General features: G+C 40.8%; 1 protein-coding gene across 1 annotated transcript in view; it reads right to left on the bottom strand.

The window, feature by feature from the left end:
* Positions 1 to 25828: 25828 nt before the first annotated feature.
* IL23R (interleukin 23 receptor) overlaps positions 25829 to 27976 on the bottom strand; it is a 62312-nt gene continuing 60164 nt past the window's right edge. The window contains 2 exon segments of the mRNA XM_054038487.1: positions 25829 to 26470; positions 27197 to 27287. Coding sequence (XP_053894462.1) covers positions 25829 to 26470; positions 27197 to 27287 — 733 coding nt within the window.

Below are 27976 nucleotides of genomic sequence, written 5' to 3' on the forward strand. Positions count from 1 at the left end.
AGCACTTTAAAAGGTTATAGCATATGCTTTTCCGACTCCACCACTAGTCCTCCTTTACCAGCCCAACAGTCTGAAAAGGCTATGTGGAGGTTAGCACCACTAGCAAGTGCTAGCCATTGTAGTGTTTATGGTTAGGAACCACAAGGACAGACTGAAGACTAGCCCCTGTGCAAAGTAGGCGTAAGGGACCCTGTTCACATCTTACTCTCTTCCCCTTTCTTCCACAACTTTGTATATCTGAGCAGGACTAGTCATCCATTACTTCTTAAGGGTGACATTCCCCAGCTCCCTGGAGTTCTGCCATATTTTAGTCCTTGCACAACTACAAGGAAGAAGACCTGCCAAGTAGGGGCACTCTGCAACTCTTGTGTGCTACAGAATTAAACTCCGCAATTTTCCTCTGTAGGAGCCCAGGGGAGAAGGAGTTAATGGACAGGACAGGTGAATGGTGAGAAGAGAACAGTAAGTGGTCTTGCGAACTGGATGATCCACTGGTTAGAAAGCCCATGGGTGAGGGGGGGAGGGACTGGGAGGGACATAGTGTCTGCCGCCACTCTTCAAAATCTGTGTTCTGACTTTTCTTGGGTGACCCAAGATATTGCCCTAAAGTGAGTGATGCTTGTGGAAAGGACCAGAATGCTGTCCTCTATACACAGAACAGGTAGCAGGGGCAGTGAAAGCTTCCCTGTTAATTAATTAAGAGAAAAAAAACTTTTGAAGTGATAATCAAGCTAGCCGAGTACAGACAGTTTGATAAGAAGTGTGAGAATACTATTAACTCCAAACTCCTCTAGGGATTAGGGCATAGTCCAGCCTTGCTACTGAGAAGGCCACTATGGGAAGTGCTATTCCAGCATGAGGAAATTAGTTCAACCATGCCAAATTCAAAAGAGAGGTTATAAGTCAAAGGCTCTATATTCTCCTAGGAATCAGTCTTGCTGACTCCAAGAAAATCATGATTGTGTAGGGCCTGATCCATGATTTTTTTTAAACACTAAAGTGGGGTGGTTCTTCTTTGCCTTCTGGCTTTTGAGCCTTTAGGGTTGCCAATATTGGTTGGATGTATTTCTGGAGATTTCGTCACATGACATAATCTTTAATTAAAGATTAATCTTGAATTCCTGGAGACAGGCCAATCCTGGAGGGTTGGCAACCCTACATGAGGGCCATAAACAATTTTTTTTTTTTTTAATGAAACCTGAGACTCTCACAAAATCCTGAGATACAAGGATCTAGAATTTTACGAAAAACACCAAATAATGCAAGACTAGTAATAAAATTGTGGAAGTTGGCAATACCACAATTCTTTGATCCATCCACTTCCACAAAATGAAAGGCAGCACAGATGATAAAAACACTGCTGACTTTCAAACTGTTAGTTAAAGTCTACCCTACAATAAACAAATGCCCAGGCAGATATAATGGAGGCAAACACTTTTTTTTTTTTTTTTTAAACGAAAAGATTTAAGTTTCAAGCTTCCAAAGGATTGATACATTTTTAAAAATTATAAATATCTGTCTCTTCAACTGCAAACCTATACTAGTTCTGGTCATAATAAACAACTTTTAAAATATAGATGATGTTGAAGTGTTTGAACTTTGGCCAGAAAATTCCCAGAAGGGGCCTTAAATATTTCAAGTTCAGGTAGGACTATTTTCCATCCTATTTTAACATCTAAAAGTGCCATTAGTAATTGATCATTGATCTTTATCCTGTAATGCTGCACATATATATTGGAGGAGTGAAGGCATATCAGGTATGTTACAGCAGAGTGAATCTATTATGACTCTTATCGTTTGACCTTTTGTAATGAAAATACTTCTATTGCAATGTTTTCATGATTTAATTCTTTATTTCCAACAAAGTATTTGTGCTGTTAGAAGCTCTGTAAATCCTGACCCCTTTGCATGACATTTTGGGGGACAAGCTGGAGACATTGTTCTGGAAAATCCAGTCTTTGCTAATTTATTTTTACATTAATATGAAGTTTACTTTCCAGGCTTTTTGGGGGAGGAAGGCGGGGGGAGGCAAGGAAATGTGAACTCTTCCTTTTTTGAGAGGTATCTGAGGATGAAAGACAGGGGAATTGATATGTGGTGGCTTGTAATTTTTGAAAATCTTATATATTTCATAAAGACTGTATCTTTCATAAAGACACTAATTATAAGTCCTTCAAATTGAAATCTTAAGTCTCACTGTAAAATTCCTCAGCCTCTGCATAAACTTTACTTACAGCAGTCACTGAAATCCTCAGCTACCATACTGATGAGCAATCACAGCACTAATGTGATTCAAGTAAATGGTGTGTTTTCCAATAAACTGAAATTGCCCAGTAACTGTAAACATCCTTCAGACTGCTTGCTTTATGACAGCAAAACCATAGCCATCGTACTGCCTGAGTCAATGTGCCAACAACACATCTATTCATATCCTTTTTTGGATAGTTGCTTATTGCTTAAGTTCTAGACAATGACAGCACTATAAAAATGAACTGACCAAGTTACATACGCAAAATTCATACAGCATAAAATGTAAGAGCAAATATCAAAGGAGATCAGAGATAAACGTCAAACTTTCTTTAAAAACAAACAAAAAAACCCTTTAAGATTCTATATCAGGAAGGGGAAATTTTGCTACCTGTACACTGACTGAATAAAAGATAACTGAGGTTCTCTTTAAGCTTGTGAGGTAGCAGACCTATGAAGAAAAAGTGAAAGCTCCCCCGTACTTATGCATGTTTACAACTATGAAGTCTACATGATATGTAGAAATGCTGATGACAGTGAATTCTGTGTGTCCATGAAAGTATTACAATTGTCTTAAAGTAACTGATGTGATCAACTAATTTTTACTTCTTAAATAGTTTGTGAAGTTTATCCTTCACAAAGGCTTTGCAGTTCACCTTTAAGTCTGATGTTCTCATTCCAAGAGCAAAGAAATTCAGAGTTCAGGCAGAAACTTCATTCTAAGCAGGATATACTGCCATTGATAGGAACATTGAGATGTCTTTCTAATGATAGCATGATTTCTGACAGTGCATTACATTACATGCATTACAGCATATGCAGTATGACAGATCACGTACTACACCTCTACCCCGATATAACACGACCCGATATAACACAAATTCGGATATAATGTGGTAAAGCAGTGCTCCGGGGGGGCAGGGCTGCACACTCCGGCGGATCAAAGCAAGTTCGATATAACGCAGTTTCACCTATAACGCGGTAAGATTTTTTTGGCTCCTGAGGACAGCATTATATCGGGGTAGAGGTGTATTTAGGGATCATGAATACTATACTAATAAACCTAATATCTGTTTTTTCAGCACCACTAACACTGGTACTGATAGTATAAAATCTAATGGACACCAAGAATAGGAGTGTTTACTATTGTATCATCTAGCCTCACAGGTAGTCTGAAAAAATTGCCTGCTCCTTGTCTATGGTAGTGCTTACACTGCTGGTAGCACCACTGCAGCTGCACTTTTGCTGAAGATATTTTCTAGACAAGACTACGAGGAGTTACGGATAGAGTTGCAGCACTTATGGAATGTCCTCGCTTTTGTGGGTTGACAGACGTTGATGTTGAGCAAAGAAAGGTGTGAATATAGCCGTATGCAGATGTCAGAATGATTGGAACTAGAGCGTTTATATGGCAGCCTAACCATTCTGCTGTTGGGTAAACATATCTTAAATAATTTGTTTTAAAATACCTGTAACTTACTTAATACAATCATATGGTCTTGGGAAAAAAACAACCTCCAACTTTTTTTTGAAGGTGGAGCTTTCATTCAAAATATTACATTTTATAGTTTTCATTTGGATTATTGACAACAGAACCCATTACAGGGTATAGTGTGAATCCAATAATGAGAAACGATTCCATGGTAATATGGATTTTTTATATTTAGCAATAGTTATGCAAAAGCTCTTTGGGGCAGGGATGGTCTCGTTGTTCTCCGTACAGTACCTAGCACATTAGGGTCTTGGTCTATGCCTACAGTTCCTAGGTGCAATGGTAATACAAATAATAAATGTATAAAATATTTTTTAACCATTAATATGGTTACTTTGGGCTTGATCATCCTACTGAAGTCAACAGCACAGCTCCTATTGGCTTCAATGGGAGCTGGATTGGACCCATTAGATAATAGAAATATCTTTAAAAGCAACGGAGAGTCCAGTGGCACCTTTAAGACTAACAGATGTATTGGAGCATAAGCTTTCGTGGGTGAATACCCACTTCGTCAGACGCATAAGAAATATCTTAATTTCCTATGCATAAATGCCATGCAAAAATTTATTTAAAAAAATGCATATTTGCATTGCGGAAGCATCCAATATGCACTGGTATAATAACAATAAACATAATTGTAACATAAAAAGGCAGGGTGTCCTGCCTTAGTAACAGAAATAACTATTGAATCGCTAATAATCGCGTTTAGCAATGGTGTAGTGTCAGTACTTATTAATACTCCTGCACTGACTCCCAAAGGGCATAAGGAGATCAGACATTCTCAGCCTGGAGTACAATGTCTCAAAAAGGTTTGTGAGCACTTTCTATGGGATAAACTGCAGAGCATGGGTTCAAATATATTTATCATTAAGGACAGTCGTTCCTCCCTCCTGAAACCTTGTCTCAGCCAAATTGAAAACAAGGTGCTGATCCAGCAGGGCCTTTTCCATTTCTAACTTCTGTGGGCAAGACACTCCTCTCTCTCTCTGTCCTTTTATTCTGATCACAGAATCGACTTGCCTGGTTTCACTGATGTGACTCCAGTCACCAGGGGAGAGCTCCTGAGGTACCAAGAAAGGCCAGCTCCATCTCCACCATTGACCCAACATGACACGTCCCTTCGAGGGTGTCCCTTCACCGCGCAGCTTTCCTGTTCGGAGGGAATTTGGAAAGGAGAGAGGGGGCAAAGTCTGACCTTGCAGGAGAATCCCTCAAAGCCCAGCCTCTGGGGCCTGGTGCAGAGCTGCTCCCCCCCACCCCCACCAGGCGCCCAGGACAAGGACCCCCCTGTGCCCCGGTTGCAGCGAGCTGAGTTCAGGTGAGGGGCACAGGACCACTCCCTCCAGGAGGGGACCCTTGCCCAGGAAAGAGGCTGGAAACTCCCCCCACCCTTCGCAGACCGCACGGCCCCCTCCCCAGCTCTCCCCCACAGCCCGGGGGCCACTCACCGCCCAGCATCGCCGGCCGGGCTCCTTGCTTGCGCCGCCCCGCTGCGCTCCTCCAGCTCTGCGCGCAGGGAGCCGCGCACACGCGTGCGCCGCGCAGCACCAGCCGACCTAGGACAGCGCTCCTTGCCCTCCCCCGGCGCCCGCCCCGCCCCGCCGGCCTTTCCGGCGCCCGGCTTGGCCCCTAGGGGCCGAGCTACGCTGCTGGCGGCGGCTCCGCGGGCGCGCAGCCCTCGAGCGCTGGGGGAAGTGCCGGGCTCCTCCGCTGCCTGCCCGGGTCCTGGGCAAACCGCGCCGCAGGGGAGCTCGGTGCTGCGGAAACCCGCACCTGACCTGGCGCCTGTCTGCCCCTGTAGGCACCGGCTGTGGGCAGGGCTGGCCGCAGGGCGGGGGAGGGGACCGCGTTAAAACTACTCGGAGCGGCTGAAGCTGGTAAGCGGCGTTGGGTACCCGGCTGAGCCCCCTGTTAACTAACGGAGCGACTGTGCCGAGCTCAGGGGTGCAGGTGCTGGAACTAGGGGTGCGGCTGCACCCCCAGGTTTGAAGCGATTTGCCTCATATTCATGGTTTAGGGTTTGGTTCAGTGGCTCTCAGCACCCTCCCCCCCCACACACACACACTATGCAAATTGTTCCAGCACCTCTGGGTGCTTGTATTTATTAATGCAATCTTTAACCACCCTTACCGGCAATCTGCCCATGCAGGGCCAGCTATATGGCTCGGGAGTGTCCTGCCAGCCCTTTGACTCATACCTTCCGTCCGTCCCCCCATGATTGGGGGTGGGGGGATTGTTGTTTAAAATCTCTGCAGTAGCTTCATTGAATCTACAGGCTCTGCTCCAATGAGAGACTTTCCCTTGACTTCAGTGGGTGTTGGATCATGCCCCTCGGAATGATTATATGATTTGTAGTGTGGTAGTGCCTTGGAGCCCCAGCCATGGACAAGGACCCTATTGTGGTAGGTGCTGTACATATACAGTCACTGCGCTAAAAAGCTTACAGTCTAAAAGCTTGAAATCAACTGAAGCTGCTTAAATCACTTGAAGGACACATTCTATTTTTAATCTTCAAAAATATTCCCAAAAAAACCAGAATGCTTTTGGGGACAGCAAAGAGGCTGGAGCATTGGCAGCAAGATGGAAAAGGACAGGTTAAGAAACAACAATTCTGCTTCTTAACCAACTTTTGAAAACTGTGTATTCCCCAACTTCAGGCTGACCGTGACATACCCACTTAAACAGCTGTAATGCAACTTCTAACCTAACACAAAATGTACTGTGTAGGCCCACTCTTCAAATATTAATTGTGTTTAAAAAACACAAAGCGCTCTCAAGGAGATGATGAGCTGAGGGTGGCAGTCTTTTGCTCCCTTTTTTTTTTTTTAATATTGATGGGCTAGGTGACCAGAGCATAGGATGGATGCCTATTGTAACAATCTAGAAATTTGGAGAGAAAGAAAAAGAATTGCTGAAAGGATTTTGCTCAAACATTCACTCCCACCTAATATTTTCCTTTCTCTGAGCAGTGACACAAAGACAAAGCTATCGTCATTATATTTTCCTATAACAGGAAAACTTGAAGAGTAGTTTTTGTTCTGTGCTTAATCCCATGTGACTTTTTCTTTCCATGTGCTGGAAACTCTTTGCCTTATAGTTTCTCCTCCCTCAAACTATGTGTTCCAAAGAGCTTTTTAAGAGTTAATTTTCTATAATCACATGCTCAGTAATATCTGATAGGACAGACTACAGAACATTAAGGAAAATATAGTCAATTTCTACCTAATTTTAGCTTTAAAAAAAAATTTACTTGTATATTTGTCCTTGCCGCTTCTCTTTTCAGGATCTGACAACAAGAGGGCACTGTTGATAATGACGTCCCCTTGACTAGCTTGAATTTCAGAACACAGGTATTCTCAGGACAGCCATCCAAATGAATGCCCAGAGAAAGATGCATATAAAGTCTGCAGACTCCAAAAGATTAATCTGTGAACTTTAGCTTCCTCAGCACCTCCGTTTACCAAACCCCAAAGTAGCGTTGGTTTAAAAAAAAAACTGCTGACAATTCACAGCGCTGGCTTCTGTGAACGGTGCAGTTTTGGACCACATACATTATGAAAACACAAATTTCCCCAGTTTCATTTTAGGTGTGAATTCCCCCCCCCACACCCTTCTACATGTTCTTATACTGAACACTTAATTTTTCTCTCTTATTTGCAGAGTTCTTTACATTATAGTTGGTTCCAACATAGTCTTTCTACCATTTGTAAAACAAAGATTCCTACTATTCCTAAAAGACCCGATTCTGACTCCCTTGCTCATGTTGGGGCTCAGTTCATCAACAGGGCACTGTGTGTAGTCCTTTGTATCAGTGGAAAGTGGGTGCAAAATGCTTCCAAATCAGAACAGCGCTCACTTCTCAGAATAATCATTTAAGCAAATGCGTAGCACATTACTATACAAGTGGTGCCATTGAAGTAAGGAGCACCTCATTGTGAGCAAGGGTATCAGAATCCAGCTTAGTGTTATGGAGTCTGACAAGAAAGGAAACAAAACAAAAAGTCAAACTAGAAATTAAGATGCAATCTCTTTAGCCTTTTAAAAAAAAAACACTTGCTCGAGTAATTAGATCTCTTATTTTTATTTGTGTATTGTGGTAGTGCTGTGGACTAGTACCCCATTGTGCTGGTCACTGTACAAACCCCACTGCCCTTTTCAAGGCTTTATTATAATTGAAATTATTTTTATTATATCCTATATGCATATATAGGATATAATCTGACAATATACTGAGCTTGTCAAAAAGGGGAGGCACTAGACAGTCATGAAAGATTAAAGCAAAACTCTTCCCAGGGAATTAAATCAGTAAATAGTTGTTTGTTTATAAGCATTTCTGCTGTGTTCATCACCGTAGTCTCTGAGCATCATTTTGTTTCTCTACAAAGGATTATGCAGGCCAGTTTTACAAAGATCAGTACATCATTTAGCAATTTAAAACAGGTGCAGAACTGGGAGATACTATTCACAGGACAGTTCAAAGCTGGAGAACAACTTGAGTAGCCACTCCTTCCAATGGGGTTAAGGGCTCAATCCTGCAATATGATGAGTTTTCTGGCCCCCAATCCAGCTAATCATAATCATCTGGGCTTACTTGTGTTCAAAATTAAGCACATTCTTAAACACTTTTCTAGACTGAGGCCAGAGTGTTCTGCACCTTGCAGAACTGAACCCTGAAAGAATGAACATTTCTTGCTATGTCTCCCACAAATCTGAGAAAAGACACAATACATCATCAACTCTATTCCCCTGCCATACAAACCATTGTTCTTTGTATTACCACATTGTCCAATCCAATGTAGAAAAGTCCCAAGCGACCATGCTTCCATCTCCACTCCCCACACTCTGCTTGCAAGTTTGACCTCAGTCAACCTACATTTTCTTTTTTAATTTTGTATAATATTGCCACACTGTCTCTAGCTATGTTTTCTTGTATCACCATAAATAATTCCTCTCCCTCCATGAAACATTCAAATATTTCTAGACTTACCATATTGCCATCACTTACCTAAGCTATTTATACTTCTCTTTGAAGTCACTCCTTCCAATCATTTTTCTTCTCTGAATATTCCCCTATTAGTCAATATTATTCTGGTACCTCATTACCAGAACTGAATGTTCTATTCTAGGAGTGATAACATGCTGGGCCATATAGAGAAAGACATACTTCACTATTGCATTACTGTGGCAATGCACCTCCTCCTTCTCCGCTGGCTCAGCACTTCCCCCTCTGGCAGTGGGGGCCTAGAGTAAATCATTCTGGACAGTGTTTACTCTCCCACTTGGGGGGTTATTTCCCAATATTTTCCAGGCAGGCCTCAGGGCAAGCCCAAAGAGTGCCCCTCCACCAAACAAAACCAAAAAGAAACCAATTTCAACACAAAACTGAGGGGAATACCTTTCCCTACCCTCACTCCTGAGAGTGGGTGGCCTTGTTATTGGCCCTGGGGGTGCCCCTCCTTCCTCTAAACTAAACAGGCAATCTGTTATGTAGCTTCCTCTGTGGAGAGGAGAGCAGCCATCCACCCGGGAGCACCTTTTCTTCCTGCTGCCACTAGCCCTGGCTGCAGAAGCTTGTCTCTCCCCCTCTCTCTCACTGGAGGAGGAGTTTTTAAAGGTCTCAGGCAGCCTTTATATGGATGTAGGGATCCCTAATTGACCTGAGGTAATCCCTTTACAATTTATACGGAAAATAATCTTTATCATTCTAGGGCTAATATACCTGCCTTCCAATGCCAAGCAGAGAACAGAAGTATCCTGTAAAAAACACAGGAGTCTATTATCGAATGAGAAGTGGAACATAAAGCAATAAGGAAGTGAAGGATCAGGGCTCCTGTGGAATTATAGACTTGGGCTGCCAACAACGTAGAGTGTCTGACTGATCTTCCCATGGATTATTTGAACCTGAAGTTCATTTTATGAAATGTATAACTGGACTGACTGTGTTTCATTGTGGAACATGAAACCTTCACAAAAACATACAAGCAATTCTGTATATTGAGAAGACCACCCTCTTGCAGCTCTCCAGCCTGACTTTGTCACAATTACATAGTGTCTCCACTCAAGCAACCCAAAAATGCATTGGCTATATTGCCAAGTGCCATCATGTTGCATTACAAATTCAAGTTTAATTTCGCATTCACTATTATGCCAAGGATACTCTTGTCATCACTACTTTCCAGTATTCTCCCTCCTATTGGCTATGTAGTTTAGATTACTTTTCTCCACATAACTTGCAGAGATTCATTCTAACATATTAGCATACCTTTTCCCCCCCAAGCTTTCATTTTGCTATCTTTGTCCATACCTTTAACTTCTCTTGCCCCTTTTGTGTTATTTTTCTGTTCTGTCTGATGATTGCAACCCCTTACAATTTAGAAGCTATGCAAATTTCACTAACATGCTGCTGTCTTCCTCTTTCAGATAGCTCCTGCCATATTTAACATCCTCATGAACTGACAGTGATTCCTGTGCTACCCCCATAGACACCCATTCCCCAGTTCAATGCATTCCCATTTACTATTACCCTTTGCCTTCAGTAATTCAGTCAGTTTTGCGCCATGTGTCGTTCTTCTTTGTATCCCTCCAAATTCTGCACCTGTTCTTACTCTATGGGCCTTTCCCATGCTTTGGTTTGATGGTAGCCAGAATAACAATAACTCCTTAAGGCCAAGACCATTGGTTGATCCAGAACACAAGTTGAGCGAAGGTCATTAAAACAGCTTGCAGCAGTAACACTGAGTAGCTTACATAATACAAAGTTTATTTAATGTTGAAAATATAGAATAAAGGCAAATAAACTGCTCCCCTCCATATTGCTGTTGAGAGTTATCACAGGCCTCATGTAGTAGCTGGAAAGGCTCTTTATGTTACAGCTTAAATGAAGTGGAAATCAAAGAATCTTGAATCCTCAGGCCATTCGTGTCCCCATTTGACCATATGAGCTAGTATCACTCAGCTGCCAGCTCTCATGCTTCTACTCTCACTCCCCTTTCCTTTTTTTCCCCTAGTAACCTGACTAACCATGGTATCCATGGAGACAGGCCTCCAGAGCCCCATGCTAGTGATTCAGTTGTCCAGGCCCTTTGTAGTCCAGTTTTGAGGTGGTTAAATTTTCTTCCTACTGCTTCCTGCACACACAACCAGCTTCCAAGACTCAAGCTACATCTCCTCACTTCTTCTCCCTTCTTTGCAACCATTCTATTTAACTCTGAGTTGAATGATTTGGGGCTACTGTATTGCTCACTTGGTTTGCTTCACAATGCCATACAAATGAACTCTACTCTGACTGTTAGCTCTTTGCTGGTGTGTCTATTGTTTATCTCAACAATTTTGTTCAGTGCAAGTTAGTTATCCAGCAGTAGAAAAAAATTATTTATCTGTATCAAATATAGTTTCCCCTCAACTGCTCTCCCATCCACCTCAGTACTGAAGCCAAGTTGAATTAACTTTGAGAGTATGATTTTGTGAGACATTGTAACAATAATCTACTAAAATCCAAATAGCTAACAGCTGTTGAATCTGCTGCTACTCTCCCCCCGCCCCCTTTGTGGTAAGATTGATTCTTTATTACTTCTTAGATATGTGGATTATGTTGGGGAGGGAGCAGTCCAGAAAACCCCCACGATAGATGATGCTAATTGTTCATGGTTCTTTTAATCCCTTATGTTTAGTGTTTGTCCTAATATTTGTTCCATTCTTTTACTAGACATTACAAGTGATGTTTTCATAAGAATACATTTGTAAAGCTAACATTCAATGAAGCAGGTAAATGTATAAAACCACAGCCATGACTTCTCACATCCTCTTCTGGAAACTACATATTTAGTTTCATTCTCTGCTGTTGCATTCAGTCCTCCTAGCCCTGTAAGTACTTAATCCTTAATAGTGCTAACAAAAAATACTAGAGACCATACTGAATCATATCATTCTAATAAACATTCATGCTCTGCTTGTGTAAGCACTTGAAACTCTGACGTTTTCTGTTGCTTTGTTGTCAGGGTGATTTTGATATACCAACTGCAGTTTATTTACTGTTTTGCTTTTATGTGTCTGCCTGAACTTTAACCTTTTTTCCTTGCACTCTGAAAGCCAAAAATGCTATGGGTTAGTGCTTCAGCATAGCTACTTAACATTGTAAAACTTTAGTTTAGTCTTTTAATCCAATTTTTAGTCACTTCAACATACTTACCCGCCGAAAGGTTTATTCTCTGTGACTAATGAGTTACAGAATAATATTTTGACACCTTTTTAGTGTGATGTATGTCAAAAATACATGCACGGTAAAACTAAGCAATACCAGATTATTAGAAGAATTATTCTATTCTGTTTAGTGTTTTATAACACTACTACTTGGTTCCTACATAGCACTTGTCATCTGTAGAGCCTAAAGTGTTTTACAAAGGAAGGTAATTATCATTATCCTAATTTTATAGATGTGAAATTGAGGCACAGTGATTGGCTGAAGGCCACACTGCAGGTTAGTTGCAGATCTGGAAACAGAACCTAAATCTCCTGACACTGGTCTAGTGCCCTATACACTAGTTCACGCTTGTACTGCCTCCTCTACATAGCATCTACAGTGTAATAACAATGCATGTTTAATTTCATGGAATAACATATAATTTTAAAATGCACTTAAAATAAGAGACCAACACAACAACTGAAGCAAAATAACAGATTCCATAATCATTACTGTTCTATCGATCCCTCTGAGCCTAAAGTTTGTATTTGTCTCAGGAGAATTTCTGATATGTCATATAAAGGTCTGTCGGGGCTGAGTTAAGGATGATATCAAAGCCTTGAGCTTGAATGTTTTTGTTCTTGTGGGTAAAATCCAAAATCCAGGCTCTTAATGGATTACTGTACAGTTTCTTGTATTTTCTTTTTTTTTTATTATTTTCCTCTCTTTATCCACTGATAGGTCCCTCCCATTTGAGATTGCATTAGAGCTGTGAGAAACAATAATAACGGGACTATCTAAGTTCTTTATTGTGTAGAATATGATGCTAAGTTAAGCCATTATATTATATTTAGATTGAAAGTCATAACAATGTCATGTACTGGCATGATATTTTCATGCACCAGTAGGTCTGTTATTCAGGAGTTCCTCCACAAGGTGATAAGTATGAATTTTGAGTGGGCCTGTTACCTCGCTTGCGTCTGCACTGACACCAACAGCGGAGGATGTGAGGCCACAGCTTTTGTGCATCATAAAAGCCAACATCAGCATGAGAAGCTCTCCCACACCATATTCTGACACCAGCCAGTTCCTCTGCACTATATCACAGAAAGAGGATGTCTGGCTGTCATGAGACAGCAGGTAAAGATTTTGCTCAGTGGTAGGATGCATGCAGCAACACAGAGACATTTCTACTAGGGCTGTCAATTAATCGCAGTTAACTCACGCGATTAACTAAAAAAAAATTAACTGCGATTAAAAAATTAATTGTGATTAATCGCACTGTTAAACAAAAGAATACCAATTGAAATTTATTAAATATTTTTGGATGTTTTTCTACATTTTCAAATATATGAATTTCTATTACAACACAATACAAAGTGAACAGTGCTCACTTCATATTATTTTTGATTACAAATATAGTCATGCCCATAAAGTCACAGGATGAATTCTAACATATGTTGGTTATAGATTGTAATGACTTTCAACTAATAGCAATGTGATGGCCTGCACGAAGTTAGCAAATGTTCTTCATCCATTAACAAATGTTCATACATTAAAATCACCCTCACGATGGGCAATGATCAGAAGACTTAATGAGCGTCTCAGCAGGGAAGTCCGGGACTGGAGGAGTATGGACACTGAACTATCCTCTTGCCCCTACAGGTCACTTCATGTCAGAGTTGAGTTTAATTGCTGGGGAATTAAGACCGTAACAGTAGCTGTGTTTTACCTGTTTTTTGACTAAATCTAGAATTTTAGTCCCCTGGGCTGTTGATCTGGGATCTCTCATGAGTAATAACTTCAAGATTTAAACAATTTTTTTAATGATCAAACTATCTACAAGATCACTAACTTCTGCGCTTTTGGGTTTGTTGTAGTTTCTGTTAGGGAAGTCAGTATCTGTACTATTTAGTAAGGAATCAGGTTTGGCAGGACACTTCAATTATAACTACATGAGTTCTCAGTTCAAGCAAAGTGTGCACAAGTTGATGGAAATAGCTCTGTCACATTGGGAACACTCAGAGACTTAACTCACGCCGTGGTATATTTGGTCTCATTCTAACTATACACCCGTGTATATATAGTTGCTGTCATTCTAACACAATATCTAGCCCTGCAACATCCTATGAATGCATGGAAGGGATAGAAAGCAATTAATTTTGCCCTGTACTGTGATACAAAAATGAGTAGAGGACACTATGAAACTGAAAGGCAATGCGTTTAGAAAAAATAAAAGGAAATTCACCAACATCCAAGTTATAAGTAACCCATGGAACAGGCTGCTGCAAGATAAATTTGAGATAAATTATATATAATTTAAGAAGATTAGACATTTCTCTGACTCAGAATCCAAGCTGGTTTTCAGGGTCCTCTAAAACCTAAAATATAATGCACATTTGAAATGTAATTCTGATCATTCCATCACAAAAAGATCCAGCAGACTTTGAAAGGACTGAGACAGGATGAAAAGAGGCAGCATGGGAAGACTTCTGCATGAGGAAAGGCTGAAAAGATTAAGTTGGTTTAATTTAGAGAGAAGATTAGTGAAAGGGGACATGACAGAGGAATGTAAACTAATGACTGATATACAGAAGATGAATCAAGCCTTCCTATTTATCCTTTCTCCCAATAAGAAGAATAAGGAAACACTCAATGAAATTGAAAAGCAACCAGTTTAGAACTGCTAAATGGAAATAGTTTTAGACCATTCATAATAATCTGTAGAACTCTTGCCACACTCATAAGTAACGTTACCACAAGATATCCGAGCATAGCAGAATTCCAAAAAGATTAGACAGACAGATGGGAAATGAGAACATCCACTGTCACACTAGATAGCATAAAATATTTTTAGAAGGGATATAAACTCTCATCTTTCAGGGCATGAGCCATCCACTAACTGGTGTGGGGGTTAAAAAGAAACTTCATCATCAGCTTGTTATTCCACATTGTATCAGGCTATTGATACTTCTCACTTATTCCATAATTGTCTGAATTAGTGATGTGGAAGTGGATAAGCTAACCTAACCTAACCAAAATTCCATATTCCCCAAACGAGAAGTGAGTAAACTCAGTTTACACATGTTTAACCTAGACCACACTACTGCCCTGACGCATCTGGTATGGTTACTGTTAGTCAGCATACTGGATTAGATGGCTAGGTGCTGTGCATAATCAAAAGAAGGCACGATTCCTGGGCCAAATTGCTCAGAAAGGGCAAAACAGAGAGATAAGGAAAAAGACACGCATACGGAATATATTTCCCAGATCTGAAGAAGAACTCTGTAAGCTGGAAAGTTTCTCTCTTTCACCAATAGAAGTTGCTCTAATAAAGATATTTCCCCATCCATCTTATCTTTCTACATACAACAAAGTTGTATGGAGTTGTGCTTAAGTTATCCTGTTGCTGGTGATTTCTACTATGAATGAATGAGGTTTGTGACATGTTGTATTTGAAATATTTATTTTCTTCATATACCTGTCAAAACACAGACCATCCATTGCAGCCTTGGAGATGGAGCAATTTCTTAGAGTCAAACGCAGGACAAAACTGCACCCAGTGCCTGTTTGTAACCAACACCATGTTTGAGTTGCACCCATTCAACTACGATGAAAGAAGATCTGGGTTCAATTGTAGGGACCCTGTTCTGCATGACTGGGAGTGAAATCCTGAACCCACTGAAGCCAGTGGGAGTTTTGTCATTGACTTCAGTGGGGCCAGGATTTCATTCCAGGGATTTGGAGTACAAAAGGAATGCAGGATCAGACCCTTCTGGTTTGTCAAAGAGACATTTCCAGGTTGTGATGACTTCTGTGCATTTCTTGCTCATGTAGTGTCTTGAACTGAAATGTCAGGATGTGGACAAGAAAAAGGTTTATTAACTTCCACATCTCGCATTTTGGGTGGTGTGGCTGCTCTGACAATTTCCTTCCTGCACAAGTAACGATCACTACTTTTAGACCAACTTGCATGCTAGGAAAACACTTGCACTTAGAGACAGTTTGCAGCTTCTAAAATACCACCACAACCTCCGGGTTAAAAAACTTACCTGGTAATAGAGTACTCTGTAAATTAAGTAGAAAGGTGACAGATTTCATAGATCTGACTAGCACACCGCATATTACTAGGAAGCAGCCACAAATAGTCCACGACTATCTCAGCTCAAAAGCCAAGGACAAGCAATTAGAAAGATCAGTCATTCCGTCATCAGTTATTTGAGAAGAGCGTACAGAGCCTCTCCATTCAAGAAAAGCCTGTAGAGTACTAGCACAATTGGGTTCGTTGTCCATGACTGGGGCTCTTAGGTGTCACCACAATAAAAAATAAATAGTAGTAGTAATAATTAATATTTAAGTGCCATGTTCCTAGATAGCTTGGTATGGGTATTATAATTTATCTGAGCTTTAAGATTATTAATACACTCATACAAAATCAGTATTTGTTTCCTTTTAATATTTTACATTTCAGTTTGGTTGCAAGCATTCAGAGGTAACACTTCCTTTTAATATTATTATTATCTTCATCATTACACAGCGAGAGAGGGATAGCCCTACAATTTGTGTATCCAATTAAGCCATTTATATACAGTATCCTCTATGATTCCAAGCATGTCAGAGACACTTGTATAAGCTTCTTTGTCACATAGTAAAAAGAATGTGCCTAAGGTTACTATTTAAGTAGAACTAGCCTAACAGGCTTGTACTTCCTATGAATAAAATAAGCATGTCCAAAATACAACGAAAAGGAATAAATGCATTTTATGGTTACCCCCACCTTTTCCCTCTTATGCAGGTTAAGGACAATGCTTGGTCTTCTGCAGAATTTTATTTCTAGTCAACTAAAGCAACCAACAAATGGTATGAATGTACTCATAAAAATTGGTGTACAACCAAAGATTTTGGCTCTGACCATTTATTTGTAATAAAAATTAAGTCCATATGCAAATAAGATTGGGCCCTGGGCTCCTGACAAGCTGCTAATGTGACTCTCAGTGTCTTTTGGGTATCACATGGAAGTAATCTAAGTACCTCAGAACCCAAGCCAGCTCCATTGAAATCAATGGGTGTCTTGCCATGCTCTTCAAATGGAGCAGGACTGAGCATGTATTTGCAAACAATGTAAACTAGATACTAAAATATCATCAGAGCTGAAAATATCTTAGAATTTGAGAGAGCCTAAAGATCTCCCCCCGAGATTGTGTAATGGCAGCAAGCCAAAGCCTCTAGCCCTTATTCAGACCTTAATTGTAAAGCTTGCAATGAAGGCAATGGGCCTGATTCTCATCACACTCACTTTATAACTCCACTGACTTCTCCATTAGGCTTAATTATGTTTTCATTTCCACTGGGGTAAATTGGGATTAACCCCACTGAGGTTGCACTGGTGTAAACAAGAGAAGAATCCAGCTCTGTAAGTCTTTGTCTCATTGCTTTATGGTAATAATTATAAAGCCACTGCAGTAGCTGTACTAGAAAGGACATGCAAAATTTGTGTTTACGTAGAATCACTTGGGTTCACTGATAATATTACTCAAGCTGAACTGCACATTTGAAGACAATCCAACTATTCATGGGGTAGGTACTATTCAACCCAAGTAAGGATATCAAGAATCTGGATCTTGAGGAAAAAACTTAAATTCAGGCCATGTCTTCACTACAAAAGTAGGCTGACACAGGTTACATTGGCATAAAGCAGACACAGTTAGTATATTGCTCATGCATGTGCATACTTAGGTCCTTGCAGCGGCACTCATGAGGTGTCCTTGTGTCAATTTACAGTGAGGTGCATGGATAGATGTTTCATTGTGCAAGTCACCATTGTCCTGTGCACTGAAATTTGGGCAATGCATAGTAGAGTGGAAACAAAGCAGCACAATGGTGACTGGGAGCTAGGGGTCAAATTCCCAGCATGCAACTTTCGCCATCCCATACTAGCATTCATATCCTATAATTTTTATGCCTTTTTTTAATATCCCACAAAGCCATGTGGCACTATTCAGTGTCGGCCATCTCTGACAGAAGCATGGAGCCCACACAGCTCTGTACTATTGTCATGACTGTTGCAAATACAGGACATACGAGTCTCCAGGATTATCAGAGCTACAGGAAGAAGCGAAACAACAGGGGACCTGACGATTTCTTCAAGAACAGATTTCTGAGTGACATAGCAAAATATAATTCAAGGATGTTGGTGTCATTCACAGAAAAGCTTCAGATGGTGGAGCGCTGCTTCTGGGCGAGAAAAAAGCACCGATTTGTGGGATTGCATCATGACGAGCAGTAGCTGCAGAATTTTCAGATACACAAAGCCATATTCCTGGATCTGTGTGCACTGGCCAGTCCTCCAGCGCATGGACACCAAAATGATAGCTGTATTGACAGTTGAGATGCAAGTGGTGATCACACTCTGGAAACTTGCAACACTCTGGATTGCTATTGGTCAGTCTGAAATAATTTTGGATTTGGAAAATCCATGGCTGGGGCCGTTTTCATGTTTCTTGGGTCATTAATTGTGTTCTGCTATGCAAAACCAGGGCTCTTGGCAATGTGCAAGTTACAGTGGATGGATTTGCAACAATGGGGTTCCCAAACTGCAGTGAGGTGACAAATGGCATGCACATCCTTAGTTTGGCACCAGACAAACCTTTTAACAGAGTACATCAGCAGCATGGGCTATTGTTCTATGTAAGCCGTGGCACTGGTCTGGAAAGGTACATGATTCTTGCACCTTTAAGAACACGGGACTGTCCAGAAAGCTGCAACCAGAGACATTCTTTCCTGACTGGCCAATTACCATTAGTGATGTTGAAATGCCAATAGTGATCCTGGGAGACCCAGCCGACCCGTTGCTTCCCTGGCACATGAAGCTGTACATCGGCCACCTCAACAGCACCAAGAAAAGATTCAATTACATGCTTAGCAGGTGCAAAATGACTGTTGAATGTACTTATGGATTGGTTCTCGTGAGAAAAATATCCCAGTGGCTATAGCTGCCTGTTGTGTCCTATGTAATATCTGTGAGGCCAAGGAGGAAAAGTTGGTGCCAGGAGGTGGGGGAGTGGCTCTCTGCTGAGTTTGACAAGCCAAACAAAAAGGCCATTAGAAAAGCTTAATGTGGAGCTGTTACCCGAGGTGCCTAGGGCCAGGGCCAATCAGAGGGGGGCACAGGAGGGCCATTTGGCCTGGGCCTCAAGCTCAAAGGTGGCCTCAAATTTAGGCACTTGTTAATTTTTTGGCATTTGATAAGTTTTGCAACTTGTTTTTATGCGCATCCCTATTGGGCCAAAATGTGACACACACTCTCAGCTTAGAGCAGCAAATTTAAGCAAATAAGAGATGTGATTTGGTAAAAGACTTATTTTTTTTTTGTTAATTGATATAGATTTTGTCATATTAAAGAGTTTAAAATGTTCATAAATATTAATAAAAAGATATCGGTTCTGATCGCACAAGATTAGACCGTGATGAACGTGTCCTCTCCGATCAGCTGATTATATAAACAAACTACTAGTAGTGGCTGGTGCTGGATCAAGTGCGTGTTGAAAGGTAGAGAATTGTCACATTTTAGTGTCTTTATAGTTTTACATCTAGTTGATGAATAAATTATTTGTGTGAGAATTCCTCATTATTATCTCCATATCGTAGCTAACAGTGGTGATTGGTTGGTTGGCCAAGTTTGGTAGCTAGGCCATTATCATAGGCTTTTGTAGTTTATAGGTCCAGATTCAAGGTGAAAATTTGTGAGGACAATCTTGTACAGTGAGTTTCGTGAGGACATACATTTGAAATTTTTGCACATTATCCCTCTGTCTGTATCTGTGTCTGTGTTACTATATATGGGTCATCCCTTTGTCTTCAGCTCAACCTGTTATATTATACCTTGCGTGCTTGAGTTTTGATTCAGTAATAAGGATAATAACCTGTCTGACTGTTTCCTTTTGTGTTCTTAATTAGTATTCCTTCATTTTAGGTCTTTTCAGCATTTGTGTACATGTTTACAGTAGAAGATTTCAAGTGTAGATAAGCTACTTATTTACAGCAGAATATTTCAAGTGTGGATAGGCGACATACTGACCAGATTGATCACTTTGAAGAGGAGATTTGAAAGTGGTGCAAGCAAGAGACGGAGAAAACAACTGAGTGAAGCAGCAGCTAAGAGCTCAAAGCCAGTAACTTCATTTCTCAAACCACTGGAAAACACACCTTACCCAACAAACAATGCTACAGATAATGAAAACTCCGCAACTGCAACAGGTGATATTTCAATGCCAATACCTGAACATGAGGACAGTAGTCAAGAAGGAGATGTGCCAACAGTAACAGATGCAGCAGAAGATCCTGTATACGATCAAGAAACTCAACAGCAACAGGAAGATGTAGATCTTACACAGCAAGAGCAATTCATGAGTACTACAGGTTTGACTGTTGAATTATTGACAAGAGCAATGCTGCCCAAATGCAATCTTTTCTTCAAATTAGTTGTTTTGAAATTCCAAGTAACATTCCACAAGATGCTGATAATCATGCTTTCCCTACTCGTCTGCTGACAAAAACTCTTCCAAATAGTGAGACCTGCACAAGAGACTGGTTATGCTGGAGTACGGAAAAACAATCTCTCTACTGTGCACCCTGCTTCATTTTGAACAAAAGTGCTGCAAATGCATTAGTTCTCTCTGATCAATCAGGATGGAGCATCCACAGAGGTTGGAGGAAGTTGAAAGACCGAATACCATCACATGAGAGTTCAACGTCACACAAAGAAAACGATGTTGCATGGAAATCAGCCAGTAGGGCAGCATCAGCTGAAAGTTCAGTTGAGAATTTACTCTTGACTGAACGCTCTACAGAAACTAATAACTGGAAAAAACTTCTTGAGCGCATCCTGAATGTCATCCTTTCTTTCTGAGCAGGGATTGGCTTTCTTTGGTTCCAGTCAATGTATTGGTGATCGTGCAAATGGAAACTTTCTAGGTATAGTTGAGCTCCTCAGCAAATATGACCCACTTTTATCAGAGCATGTTAAATGCATTCGAGAATCGCAAGAGAGTCAAAAGCGCATGCAAGTCAATTATCTCTCCACACCATACAAAATGAGTTTATTGAGCTATGTGGGTCATTCGTACAAACAATTCTTGATGAGATTCGAAATGCCAAGTATTTTTCAATCATTGCTGATGCCACTCCAGATTGTCCTCACCAGGAACAGACTACTATGGTTATTCGATATGTTAAGATTGTAGACCGCTCAAAATTTTCAATTGAAGAAAGGTTTATTTTGTTTTGATAATTTCACAAGAAAAACTGGAAAAGAAATTGCTGCTTGAGTACTAGCAATTCTAGAAGGTTTTAAGTTAAATTTTTCAAGACTGCATTGGTCAAGCCTATGACAACGGATCTAATTCGGCTGGGAAGTACAAAGCTGTACAAGCAGTTCTGCTTGAGCATAATTCAAACTCTATTTTCTCCAGCTGTGGAAACCACACACTAAACCTTGTAGGTGTTGACTGTGCTGAATCATGTATGGAAGCAATTACTTACTTTGGAACTATTCAGCAAATGTACAATCTCTTCGGTAGCAGTCCACAAAGGTGGGAAATTCTGAAGCAATATCTTCCTGTTTCACTGCATGGGATGTCCAAAACTAGATGACCTGCACGGATTGATGGTGTTCAACCAGTTGCGCAGCATTTGAATTCAGTGAGAAAGGCTTTAAATGAGCTTGAATCTCTCAAGCTCACTGCATAGGCTTGAACTGAACTTCAGTCTATTCAGAAACACATGTCCAAATTTGAATGCATTCTGATGTCCTCTTTGTGGATGAAGCTACTTACAACAATCCACCAAACTAATCTGGTAATTGAAGCATGCAATGTTACACTTGATGTTGAGAGGGAAAACATTGAAAGTCTTATCGATGATATTCAATAGATTCATGAACAATGGAATGCGATCCTGACTGAGTCCAGATTAGTAGCACAGAATATTGGCATTTCATCTGAGTTCTCCACCAATCACAACTTACCTACTGAATCCGATGCCAAGCAGCATTATAGGGTCAATATCTTCCTTGTTATCATTGATTTGATTCAATCAGGTCTTACATGTCGATTTGAGTCACTGCGACTACTTTGTACCCTTTTGGGGTTTCTTTGGCAGTTCAACAGACTGAGTAATGAAGATCTACTTTCTGAAGCTGAACAATTTCAGCAACAAAGAAATCTCAAAAGATCTCAGTGATGAGGTCATCTTCCTCAAACGAATATATTCCATAAACTTTAAATTGGATTGCAAGCCAAAGGAATTGCTTCAAGAAATACTCAAACTTGGACTCCCTGGACTGTTTCCTAATATCACAATTGCATTGTGTATTTTTGTCAGTTTGCCTGCATCAGTGGCTTCAGGTGAACGCACCTTCAACATGTTGAAAAAGGTAAAGAACTATCACCGTTCAACTATGGGACAAGAGCGTTTGAATGGGCTTGCCATGCTTAATATCAACTGTGACATTGCATGAAAGCTAGATTTTTTCCTCAATAATTAGTGCATTTGCACAGAAAGACTAGAAAAGCATTTGCTAATTAAAAAAATATTCAAATTATGTCTCTTTTTTTTATTTTGGTGCCTTATTTTGTTTTCATGTGTCGTCATTTTTTATTTTTATTATGGCTTGGGGCCTCAAAAACTGGAAGTGGCCCGGACCTCTCTGGACCTCTGAGAGGGCCTGACAACGGTGTCAGCTGAACTCATCGTGGAGTAGCATGGGAAAGTGTCCTCCTATAGAGGAAGAAATAAGGCAACCATCCCTAGAAACCTCAGAGTATCTCCATGAAAGTTTCATCGAGATCTCTTAGGAGGATACCAGGGACATCCTTATGTATATCAACAAACTGCTCTGCATGCCCTCCCTACTCACCCCCACCTAATCCTACAGGGGAATGAAAACAACTCTACCTCAGTTTGTTGCACTGCAACCTTTTCTCACACAAGTAAATTGATGAAAAGTTGATGCATGTGTCTTTGGGAACCTGGGATGGTCCAGGCACCATCTTTCCATTTAAACATTGTAATGGGAAAATACATACACACTGTTACCCAAGTTTCCTTTCCCTGCATCGGGCTCATCTGAGATTGGCTGGTGGGACTGGCAAGAATGTGGTAGAGTCTCAAACAGGTTCTGGCTCCCTGCATAGCCCATATTTTCCTCCTTGGCACTATTCATGGCCAGGGTCTATGTCTTGGGCTCCTCGGAGGTATCTGTAGTGGTCTAAGGGGTGGTGGTGGAGACTGCCATACTCATTGTAACAGTAGCAGGTCTGTGGCTCAGCACTAGATCAACTCTTGGTCTCCCTGACCTCATCGTATGCCTGCCACAGTTTCTTCACTTTTTGTAGATGTCCACATTTCTATGACTATTCCTTAGTTATGTCTGAACAGTCCCTTCTCCCCAGGGGCCCAGGAGATCCAATACCTCCTGTCTACTACAGGCAGGAGCATGTCTAGAAGATGTGACCGGCATGGTTGGGTGGGCAGTTGTACCTAGCACGGGAAAGTTGCTGGGGCACTCACCATGCTGGACAATCAGGGAAAAGCATTTCAAAAATATGCAGTGTTTTCCAAAGGTGGGGAGTGGCTTCTGGTCTCCAAGACCCCTGGGCAATGAAGTCCACAATTGTGACCAGAGCAGTCAGTGTCAGGCATGCACTAGAGCAGTGTTTCTCAACGACCGATCTGAGGACTGGTGCCATCCCTGAGATCTCCCTGACACAGTTTAGGAAGGCAGCAAGCTGGTTCCTAGTATCAAAAAGGCATAGACATGGGAAGTAGAGGTGTAGGGGGTGCTGCAGCACCCCCAGGTTTTACACAGGGTCCTGGCTGCCAACCCTGGCCCACCCCTAGCTGTGGCCCCAGCCTTGGCCCCCTTACCCTTGTCTGGGTCTCCCCTTCCCAGAGACACAGCCCTGCTCCCAGCCCCAGCTCTGGGGGGAGGGGTGTGGACAGGGGCAAGGGGGCTGGCTTTCAGCACCCCCACTATTAAAAATTATTTTCCAGCACCACTGCAAAGAGGTTGAAAAACACTGCTAGAGGATTAGTAGGGTTGACGTAGGTCATGCAAGGTCTACACTCACGCTGCATCAACCTCAGTACATCTACCAGGACTCGAGGTTGTCCAGGGAGGTCCTGTTACTGCATCACCAGAATGGGGCACTTACATCAGTGGGAGACAAATTTGAGTGTAGACACATGCATGAATTGGTTGATGCAAGGCTGCTGTCATCAACCTAACTTTGTAGTGTAGACCAGGCCTCAGGATAGTGTTTTAAAACAACCCCATAGGTGGAGCTAGACATCTCACAAGTAACATGCTGTTTATAGCAGGATGGTTTAGGATATGAGTAGCTGGATGGCTAAAAACCTTAATATAACAATGATAAGCCAGCAGTGTATTTAAATACTGGATGATGTTTGTAGGTCCATACCTCGCGCTTAACAAAGACTTTTTTATTTTAATTACAGGTATTAAAATATTCTTATTTTATTATTTGTAGTGCAGTAGCACCTAGGAGCCCTAGTCATGGAGCAGAACCCCACTGTGCGAGGTGCTGTAGAAACACAGAACCAAATGAAGGTCCCCGTGCCAAAGAGCTGACTGTGAAAGTAACGATTAGGAAAACAAACGTTTCCAAGTCAGTTTTTGAATGGGCTGCTGGAAGTTTGATATAAAAATTTGACACTTTCTATTAATTACAAAATTATTTGAAATTATGTGGAATTACTCCTTTAAAGAATTTATTTAAACTCCCTTTACTGTCATATTTAAGTCTCTAAAACACATGCCAATTTGGTTTTTTTTTTGTTTTTTTAAAGTTTTGACTCACCATGTGAAATAAAAATATTAAACACAATGACACAACCCTGTCTCATTTAAAGTAAGTTTTAGAATGCCTAGGGAATGCTGTGTGATATCTCTAAAAGCACAGGCTGAATTTTCCATGATAGCAGTCCAGGCCATCCTCATAGGTACATATCAGAAAAGAGAGGCCTGGCTTTTCATTATCTTGATTTCAACAAATCTGTATTCCCTGCAACATACCTAATGCACGTTCTCATTGCCACGTTGCAGGTCACTCAGAACACTGACGCTGGACTAAAAGAAAATAATTGATGAGGAAGTGAGAAGTTGGTGGAGGGGAGGTGATTGTGGTAAATTGGTAACATTGTTCCCATTAATTTAGTATGAAGAAGTTGTTTTGTGGCAAGTCTAGAAAGATGTTTTAAGTCAACTGGGCAGGGCAAGGTGTGCTGAAGGCTAGTTCTTCTGTTCTTATTACAGGATGGAAGTGACAATTAAAGATCGATTTTCAGTTGTATGGAAAAGATTTTGTGATTTCAGCCTCCAGGCCTGTATTATACAATATATAAAAATAATCTTAAATGTAGTGCCTTTACATCCCTAATGATCCCAAGATATTTTACAAACTTCAGCTAATAGATATAGGGATAATTTTATCCTTCACTAAAATGCAACCAGCTCTGGAGTGAAACATATCTATTGCAACTATTTAACTAGAGAATGACTTAAGATTTAGGATAGGAGAAGAATTCTGTATCCAGTTAGAACTGCAAGGAGTATAGAAGCGGGCAGGATAAAATACCCTAAATTTGAATTCCTCTAGGGCACCTGATTTATATACTTACTCTTCTGAAAAGCCAAGGGAATTTAATGACTACAAATGATTAGTGATTTAAGGACCCAAAGTGTTTTATCTCATCCGAAAGTCTTTTGATTCAATTTAAGAAAATGAACTTCAGATTTTGAATTAGGTTTTCAGTTCTGATGCTTGGAAATTCAGAGAGAGAGAGATGTATCATGGCCATAAAATAGTATTATTTCTTTATTACAATTATTTCTATTGAAATAGTTTTCCAACAGTTTGTGGAAAATAGGACTTTATACCTATGGATTCTTCAGTCACAGCTCCTAAGCAAGAGACCAACTCATCTGGAACTAACGTCTGCTCTTGAACATTTTCAGTGGACGGTGGACTTTTCCACTGGTTTTCCAAAAGTGTATTAGGTTCCTCATCTGTTGTACTGAAAATGTTGCTCTGTCCACTTCTGTTGTTGTTTAAAATGAGGTTAAACTTCTCAAGTAAAAATGTATTGCTCCCAGTTCCTTCAGCATTCCACAAGAAAGTAATAGGACTTGTATAATCTTTTAACAAAACATGTGTATCTTGGCTTGAGAGATACGTGTTTGGATCCAGTGCTTGGGACTGTGTTTCGTAAGTATTACTAAATACATTTCCCAGTGGGCTTCGGTTGGAAACCTGGGGCTTATATCCATTGTTCTGCTCAGTGACTAGAGCGCTGACAAGCCGTGAGTTTTGGGAGATGGCCATATGCTCAGTGGCCACTTTTCTGTTTCCCTTTTTGGTGTCTGTGGTCTTGCACTCCTCCTGCAGTGATGTCTCTAGTACTTCCGTAACGACTGGATCATCATTATCCAAGAACAACTGGGTGGAATTGCTACTCATTAACTCACTTTTTTCCTGAAAAAAATAAAATAAAATGAACAAATAGATAATATTTTGTAAATGGTAGAAATGTCACTGCTGTTTCCTAAGAAAGAGACAGGAGCGCAGATTCAAAATCCTACTCATTTCACCTATCCTTACTGTTCTCCCTTTCAGTCTCTTTGTTAGCATGTTACACCATCATTTAACCACCTCTGCAAAGGGAACTAGAGGGGAAGAGGAAAGGGAACATGTGAGTGTGCCTGAATATTTTTCAACACACTTCAAGGCCAGTCCTGATTGTAGCGCTATTATTTAATATTTAGGTTGCAGTAGAGTCTCCAGATCTCAACCAGGTTGGGCCCGATGGTGCTAGGCACTGTACATGCACACACAGATGACGACAGTTCCTGCCCCCAAGAGCTTGCAATCTGATTTCCAGAGCCGCTCCAGAATGTCCCAGTGCTTGCTGTGGAATCACGGTGTGCCACGACCCATAACCACAGCATAACCTGTTTCAAATAGATTCATGTATTCCAAAGCCAGAAGGGATCATTGTTATAAGCTAATCTGACCTCCTATTAACGCAGATCATAGTACTTCCCTGAATTAATTCCTGGTTGAACCAGAGCATATCTAGCCGAGAGAGAAGATTTCTCTCACTTTGGGCTGTATTTATTTGTTATGACTTTTTGCATGTGGAGTTAAAGTTGATCTGTATAGAAAAATGAAAACAACTGGGATGTTGTTTTGAGTAGTTACCTGGAGTGACTTTACCACACTGCTGTTTTCCACATTAGGAAAATCTTCAGTCAGCCATTTTGGTGTCAATGATGCAAGTGCTGTGCTAACTCTTACATAAAATAAAATTAAGTAAAAAGTTAGTGTATTGTATTAGTGACTTAGCAGGGTAAAATTGCCCCTGGACAGAGTGGTAATATGAGACTTATGCACAACTTATGTCTCACTTCAGTGGCATATAGGCCTTGCATTTGCCCTCTGCCCAAGGGTGACATTTACCCTAGGAGTATTAAAGGCTCATTTACTTACAGTAATGTGATATAAATAATGGCGTGCTGTGAATTCTCAGAATTTCTTTGAAAACTGAATCCCATTTTTATTGTAAAAATAGTGTTGATACCTCATGGCAAATTTCCCTTGATTTCAATTTAAGTGCCCAATTGAGCATCCCTTTCTCAGACAGAGTTCCCATAGAAGTCAGAAAAAGGTAAACACTGAACAGGGCTCTTTGGGAACATGAAAGTAGCTTGGTAGAGTCAGGGCTTGATCCTGAAAGCCTTCCCTATGTAGAATTCCTAGGGAAACCATGGAGAGCTCCATTTGAAGTTTACTTGTGGGATTGAGCCCAGAGTATATAGTTTGAATTCCACACATTTACTAATACTGTGAATCAGTTTGATGCTAACAGACTGACTGAGCCTGAGGGAATGGGGTAGGTTGAGTCTGGCTTCACCCCTGGGAAGGGGACAGGCTCTGAAAATTGCTTACTCTGGTCTTATGCTAGGTGGCTGCTACTGAGGA

This window comes from Malaclemys terrapin, chromosome 8 (genome assembly GCF_027887155.1).
Source record: "Malaclemys terrapin pileata isolate rMalTer1 chromosome 8, rMalTer1.hap1, whole genome shotgun sequence".
NCBI classification, from domain to species: domain Eukaryota; kingdom Metazoa; phylum Chordata; order Testudines; family Emydidae; genus Malaclemys; species Malaclemys terrapin.